At 46.1% G+C, this 7,949-nt stretch overlaps 1 protein-coding gene across 1 annotated transcript; it reads left to right on the forward strand.

Annotated features, from left to right (window-relative positions):
- Window positions 1-2,477: 2,477 nt before the first annotated feature.
- Window positions 2,478-7,545, forward strand: NPTX1 (neuronal pentraxin 1). Its single transcript, XM_030207323.1, has 5 exons — window positions 2,478-2,927; window positions 3,167-3,371; window positions 4,292-4,536; window positions 5,157-5,336; window positions 7,324-7,545. Exons 1-5 carry the CDS (start codon window positions 2,478-2,480, stop codon window positions 7,543-7,545), a joined length of 1,302 nt encoding a protein of 433 aa, XP_030063183.1.
- The last annotated feature ends 404 nt before the right edge of the window (window positions 7,546-7,949 follow it).

Genomic DNA, 7,949 nt, shown 5'->3' on the forward strand with positions numbered 1-7,949 from the left:
TTAAGTCAACAATGAGTGTGATATTATATACTTTGTAACGAGTCTTTTTGTGGTGTTTCTGGGAAACTCTCTCCCTCCCCCGGGCTATTACCCTCCTCATTTTCCACTCTTTTTTATTTTCCTCTGGGCTCTCCCCACTCCTCATTTTCCATTCTCTTTTTTCCCCCCTCTGGGTCTTCCCCCTCCTCATTTTCCACTCTTTTTTATTTTCCTCTGGGCTCTCCCCACACCTCATTTTCCACTCTTCCCCACCCCTGGGCTCTTCCCCCTCCTCATTTTCCACTCTCTTTTTCCCCCTCTGGGCTCTTCCCCTCCTCTCCACTCTCTTCCCCTCCCTGGGCCCTTCCCACTCCTCATTTTCTACTCTCTTTTTTTTCCCCCTCTGGGCTCTTCCCCTCCTCATTTTCTACTCTCTTCTCCCCCCCCCCCCCGGGCTCTTCCCACTCCTCATTTTCCACTCTCCCCCCCCCCCAGCTCTTCCCATTCCTCATTTTCCACTCTCTTTTTTTTCCTCTGGGCTCTTCCCCCTCCTCATTTTCCACTCTCTTCCCCTCCTGGGCTATTTCCATTCCTTATTTTCCACTCTCCCCCCTCTCGGCTCTTCCCCCTCCTCATTTTCCACTCTCTCTTTTATTCCTCTGGGCTCTTCCCCCCCCTCATTTTCTACTCTCTTCCCCCCCCCCCCGGCTCTTCCCACTCCTCATTTTCCACTCTCTTCCCCCCCCCCCAGGCTCTTTCCATTCCTCATTTTCCACTTTCTTTTATTTTCCTCTGGGCTCTTCCCACTCCTCATTTTCCACTCTCTTTTTTTCCCTCTGGGCTCTTCCCCCTCCTCATGTTCCACTCTTCACCCCCCCCCCCCCCAGGCTCTTCCTACTCCTCTCCAGTCTCTTTTTTTTTCCTCTGGGCTCTTCCCCCTCCTCATTTTCCACTCTTTTATTCCTCTGGGCTCTTTCCCCCCTCATTTTCCACTCTCTTCCCCCCCCCCCAGCTCTTCCCACTCCTCATTTTCCACTCTCCCCCCCCCCCCCCCCCCCCCGCTCTTTCCATTCCTCATTTTCCACTCTCTTTTATTTTCCTCTGGTCTTCTCTTTCTCATATTACTGTCCTGATCATCAGACCGCAGTGATGGCATCCTAGTGGGAAAATATTGCCGGGTCCGGTAGGGGATCACACATATTTACTTCCCTCCTTGCCCCCTCACACACTCTTTCGTGATGTGACTGAACTCAGTGCTTACTCTTGTGTGTCATTCTTCGCTTTCACTCCCTTTCCAGCCCCCAGACTGCGTACATTGCAGTACAGTAAAGCGATGGAAATGCTCCTGACGGAGATTGATCGCAGGTTTCTTTATTTGCCTGGCTTTTCAGAAGGCAGGAAAATCCTCTCAGGGGTCCCGCGGCAGAGAGGCAGGAGCCCCCCCCCCCTCCTCCCCTCCCCTCCCTTGCCGGGACTTACTGGCACTGGCTGATAGTTAAGGTGGTCCAGCTTTGAATCTGGCTGCTGCTTGCAGGAGTCGTTTTGCAAGCGGCTGAAAACTGGTGGTACTGACCAATACCCCAAATGTAATGATTTCTCTCTTGGCTACAATGCATCGAATAAAGCCTGGATAATTAAAGGCTCAGTTCTTATCCTTTGCTCCCTGGGAAGCACCCTGTGATGACAGTATGATTATTTAATCTGTGGCAGTCCGATCAGGGACATCTATGGCAAAAACTGAATTTGTCAGCTCCTTCACCGGACCTGTCTATATACACAAAGCCTCCCTGGTTCTGCAGTGAGATCCCCTTCCTTCCCTCGCTCGAAAGAGCGTTAAGGACCAAGGACAGCGTCCTCAGTATCCTCTGCGGCTGGAGCCCAAAGTCACTCTCTGAAACTTGCTTTGATGCCCCTTTCCCTCAATAAGGTACGATTTCATCCGCTAATTCCTGAGCAAGGTCAGAGACGAGCTACATTTTTCATCTTAGCCAGATCCAAAACAATTCAGGCTAACGTGTCATCGACAGGCATCAATTTCCCACACCTTGCTAGAAAACCCTTTCAGTGTATGAGAGCCAGTTGAGTCCAAGGTACTGGCTGGTCTGTAAAGTTCATTGTCCTTGACACCTTCAGGGACTAGACACATTCACTTTACTACTGAAATATTCTGGTCCTTAAGGGGGGGTTCGGAGTCCTTCTTTAAATGCAGTGGGAAGGATCCTTTTCACAATCGCAATGAAATAATTGCAACTAGCTTTGACCAGGAAAAGACACCGAAATGGTCAAATATCAGTGCAAAATATAGCTAGGAATGATATTTCTCCAAGACAATCATGGCTGTGGCGCTTCCTTAAGACCTGCCGGGGTGGTCACAAGCCAATTACATGGGCTTCCAGCCCCGGCTGACGTGTGTTGCAGCCTCCTGTGCTCATATAAAGGGCTGCCACCGCAGCAGATCAGAGAGAGCAGCTCCTTGCAGCCCAGATTCCCCTCCAGCCATGACCCCAGGAGTTCCGTGGAGGTCCTTGCTGCTCTCCTTCTTCTTTCTTCATGGATCTGCCCAGAATTTCGGCCAGACTCGATTTATCTGCACCTCGGTCCCGGTGGATACGGACATGTGTACGTCCTCCATGCAGAGCAGCGGTCCAACCGAGGACTTGAAGACCACCGTTCTGCAGCTGAGAGAAACTGTGTTGCAGCAGAAGGAGACCATTATGAACCAAAAAGAAACCATCAGGGAACTGACCAGCAAGTTGGGCAGATGCGAGAGCCAAAGCTCGCTGGAGCCTGGCCCCAACGAGGCAAAAGCCGTGGGACAGGGAGGGAAGAAGGAGACGCCGGCGTCCAAAAGCAGCGCGGGGGAGCTGTCCAGGGTACCTGCCGCAGAGACCCTGAGCCAGCTGGGGCAAACCTTACAGTCCCTTAAGAACAGGCTGGAAAACCTTGAGGTGAGCGGACATTCAATGGTTTAGAAATCTAACAACTGATAGAGAGATCTAGGTAGTATTTGCACATTACAAATCTTGCTTTTCGGAAGTTAAACCTACAGAAGAAGCGCGTCCTGGTCCTTGACACTCCGTGTAGGATCCGGTTTAGCTGCCAAAGTAGCGATAGGGTTGGTGCAGTAAATAGCATTGCGGAGTTCATTATGTACTAACAAAGCGCCTTCTCTCTTCTCCCCACGCAGCAGTTCAGTCGGGGCAACTCTTCCGTGCAGACGACTAATCTGAAAGAGCTCCTGCAGAATAAGATAGAAGATTTAGAGAAACAAGTCTTGTCTAGAGTGAACAGCCTGGAAGAGGGGAAAAATCCGAAGAATGAAACCGAGCAAAGAAACAAAATAGAAAGCACATTAACCTCTCTCCACCAAAGGATCACAGACCTGGAGAAAGGTAAAAGAGAACAACTGGAAGACACTGGGCAAACTCAGAAGGAAATTCTTTTCTCCTTGAGAATACGATCCGTTCCCATTTCATTTTGCAGGGTTTTTATTATTATTTCTATGAACGTTAGACTTTTAAAAGTCTGATAATTTCAGGTTATTTAAAATAATTGAAAGGAAAATATTACTGTAGCCCCTGCTGATGGGGAAAGAGATTAGGTTTTTACAGAGAAGGTTGAAAGTGAGTTAGTGGTAAAGCATCGCAAGACTCTTCTGATCACTGGTTCCTGCTTCTTACCGGCAGTGGGAGCTTAAATAGGAGAGAAAAACACAGGGAGACCCCTCCAGCTTATTTAAAAAGTTTAAAGCTGTGAATTTCACCAGACTTCCGCAGTTTTATCCTCTAAATGACCTAGCGGGGGAATTTTCTGATTTGTAAGCACTTTCTGATCCCCAAACTTCAGCACACTGTGCAACTGTCCCCAGTCAAAGCTCCGGAACATTGATTGGTATTTGTAACTGTCCACTTTACACAGCAGAAAAATCAAACAAGGTTAAGAGAAGAAAATTATTCCCATAGCCCAATGCATGTGACTGGGATTATATTTTAAAATGCTGGGGTAGAGGTGAATGAGCGCAGTATCGCCATCTACAGGTTAGCAGCGAAAATTACAGCCGCTGAACTGGGGAAGAAAGGGAAGGAGGAAATGATTGGTGATTGGGGGGTGGGGGGCAATAAATCAATTCACCTTATTAAGGGAGAGTAGGGAGTTCTGAAGCAAATAGTTAAACTCGAACTTCATATCTTTTCTAAATCTCTTCGGGGGGTTCTGGGTGGTCACTGAGGAAAGGGATGTTGGACTTCTGTAAAAATATTTTCCCATACAAAACTTCTGAGTAATTAAAACCGCATTTTTTTTTGTTGCTTAGGTCAAAAAGACATCAAAGCCACCGATAAATTCCAGCTAGCCTTTCCGTTGAGGACAAATTACTTGTATGCCAAGCTCAAGAAAAGCTTGCCTGAGATGTACGCTTTCACAGTCTGCATGTGGCTAAAATCCAGCGCCTCTCCTGGAGTCGGCACCCCCTTCTCCTATGCAGTGCCCGGACAAGCCAATGAGCTGGTCCTGATAGAATGGAGCAACAACCCAATGGAGATTCTTATCAATGATAAGGTAGGTATGCCAAACAGACTTCACGCCTCATGGTCGCTGCTGCTGAGGGTTCAGGTTTCCCTTACACACCAATCGAAGGCATCCCTATTATTCCAACTACCCTCATGCTTCTTAAACTAAGGAATCGAAATTGTATCCCTTCCACTGTCCTGCAATTACCTGTTTGGGTCTTTGTTGTCTATGACCGCTCTTTCGTCTTTCTTTCTATGCCAAGCTTTCCAGACCTGTCCCGGGAATCCCAGCTCCAACGGAGTTTTCCAGATCTCCACTATTAGCATGCATTGGGTAAACCTGGAGGCTCAGCATATGCAAATTAGATCCTGTAAACTCTACACCTGGTCCCCAGGGCAGCTTTGGGAAGTCCGGTTCCATGCATTCTTTTTCTACCTGGCAAGATTTCCAAAAATTATCCCTCAAATCATTCTGCCTATCTTATCAAAACTAAAACAAGGGCCTGCTGCAGTTACTTCTTGTGCCATCTAGTAGTTCCAGGATTGCCCGACTCGGGAGAATGGGTTGTTCCTGAATATTTCTGAATGATGCCACCCTTAATCCCGGTTCTGTTTTGATTATTTGTCTCTTTGTTTTGAAATAAACCTCTTTACCTTTTTTTTTTCCAGGTAGCTAAATTACCCTTTGTGATTAACGATGGTAAATGGCATCATATCTGCATTACTTGGACGACTAGGGATGGAGTCTGGGAGGCTTATCAAGATGGCGTGCTTAGAGGGAATGGAGAGAACCTAGCACCGTATCACCCAATCAAACCTCAAGGTGTTCTTGTCCTAGGTCAGGAACAGGTAAAGTACATTAGAAATTTAGCAATGGCAGGGTTAGGAGGTGCTGAAGAATCTGGGGAAAGGTATGGAGAGCTCAAATTACTGTGCTCTGATGGGGAAGTCTGGGAATTGCTCGGTGGAGCAAAACGCCTTCTGCAATACAAAGATCAGACCGAAATGGCGAGAGCTGGGGAAAACTGAGTCCTGGCACATACCCAGGCAGTTCTGTAGAGCAGGGGCTTCTCAAACCTATTCCCAGAGCCCGTTGAGTTTTCAGGTTACTCACAATAAAATATGCAGGACTAGATTTTCATACAATGAATGCAAATTTATCTCATGCTGTGCTTGTGGATATCTTCACAGCATGTCTGGCTGTGGGGGTTATCAGAACAGGGTTGGGAAGTCTTGAAATGGAAATTGTAATAAATAGGAGGTCAAAGATTTAAAAACATGGAAACTCTTATCTTAGGACAAAACCTAGCGAGAGGATATTCCATTGCTGAATTCTCAGGGGGGAGAAAGAAAGAGACAGGAATGCCAGGGAGAGAAATACGGGTTTCTCCATCATGGGAGCCAGCTGTGACTGATAACCCCAGTACCCTTCACTGTGTCCACGGAGGGGTACTTTGTATTGTGTTTGGCATCCCCTAATCATTTTGGAAAAATGGTACCTAGGCTTCTGGTAGTGTTAACCGCCTAGAAACCTTAAAAGCTACACAAAATCTTCATGGTTGGGAAGGCTGCGCTGTGCAAAGTAATTAATAAATAAAGTGAAGCAGAAGGAGGTTTATCTTGGAGGGGGGGGGGCAGACTGCCAAGTCTTACAATTCAGACCTGGGTCCCTCTAAAGTCTGAACTGTACTTGTTGATTACATTTTCCTTTTTTTTTTTTTTTTTTTAGGGAACCTAGATCATAGCTGAACGGAATTGTTTTCCAAAGTCGGCTATCACTAGCGCTTTCCTCTAACCAACCTGGGTATATTCACATTTTCATGCTCGTGCAGCAGTTCAGCACCTCAGAATCTTTGGCAGTAATCTTCAGTTGATCATTTGTCCCTAAGTAGAGGAGTGTGGTAGCCGTGTTAGTCCACTCTTAAGGTTATCAATAGAAATCAAACAAAATAAAACATGGAAAAGAAAATAAGATGATACCTTTTTTTATTGGACATAACTTAATACATTTCTTGATTAGCTTTCGAAGGTTGCCCTTCTTCCTCAGATGGGAAATAAGCAAATGTGCTAGCTGACAGTGTATATAAGTGAAAACATTCAAGCATTACTATGACAGTAAAATAGATACCATTGGAGATTCTACATGGAATGTTGCTACTATTGGAGATTCTACATGGAGTGTTGCTACTATTGGAGATTCTGCATGGAATGTTGCTATTCCACTAGCAACATTCCATGTAGAAGGCTGCGCAGGCTTCTGTTTCTGTGAGTCTGACGTCCTGCACGTATGTGCAGGACGTCAGACTCACAGAAGCAGAAGCCTGCGCGGCCACGTTGGTGATCTACAAGGGCCGACTTCTACATGGAATGTTGCTAGTGGAATAGCAACATTCCATGTAGAATCTATAGAAATCAAACAAAATAAAACATGGAAAAGAAAATAAGATGATACCTTTTTTATTGGACATAACTTAATACATTTCTTGATTAGCTTTCGAAGGTTGCCCTTCTTCCTCAGATCGGAAATAAGCAAATGTGCTAGCTGACAGTGTATATAAGTGAAGACATTCAAGCATTACTATGACAGTCTGACAGGGTGGGAGGATGGGGGTGGGTAGGAGGTATGCATGGGGACATCAAAGCATATCATTGATATTCTAACAGGATGGGTGTGGATAGGTGAGGGGTGGGGTGTCCCTGAAATTAGGGTTATGTAAAAAAGAAAACAAAAATGTAAATGAACCAGAGTTCTGACCCTCCCATCAAACGTCCTCCTTCTTTCAATCAGATATTTATGACAATGTCTTTTCTTGCTTGTTTTCACCTTTCTGTAAAGGACACGCTGGGAGGTGGATTTGATGCCACGCAAGCTTTTGTTGGCGAACTTGCTCATTTCAACATGTGGGACAAGAAGCTCACCCCAGGGGAGGTCTACAGCCTGGCCACGTGCAGCAGTAAGGCTCTGACTGGGAATGTCATAGCCTGGTCTGAGACCAGCATTGAGATATTTGGAGGGGCCACGAAATGGACATTTGAAGCCTGCCGTCAGATCAACTAAGAACAAACTCTGGGGATAAGGGGGTTACTCTTTCTTTACGAGCTTAAGCGATTATCATGATTTAACCTTTCCTCTCCCTCTGAACGGGGATGAGCCAAGGACCCGTTTCTTTTCCTTTCGTTCAGAACAAAACAAAAAAAAAGACCCTCAATAATACAGTCACTTGTATTGCCATAAAGAAATCACTTTTCTGTGTAGGAACTTGGGCTAAGTGTGTCTCGGGCATAACCTGAAGAACAGAATGGAAGAGACAGAGCACTTTATGAGGTGAGAAGGAATGAATTGGCTCTTTGGACAAGAAGCCTGAAGGTTTTATTTCAGTAATTGCCAACTTAGTTTTAAAGCCTGAGTGCCTTGGGCTGGTGCAAATCTTCAGTCAGCACATTTGTCTTCATTTGCATACT

The sequence above is a fragment of the Microcaecilia unicolor genome, chromosome 6, assembly GCF_901765095.1.
Source record: "Microcaecilia unicolor chromosome 6, aMicUni1.1, whole genome shotgun sequence".
In the NCBI taxonomy this organism is placed as follows: Eukaryota; Metazoa; Chordata; class Amphibia; order Gymnophiona; family Siphonopidae; genus Microcaecilia; species Microcaecilia unicolor.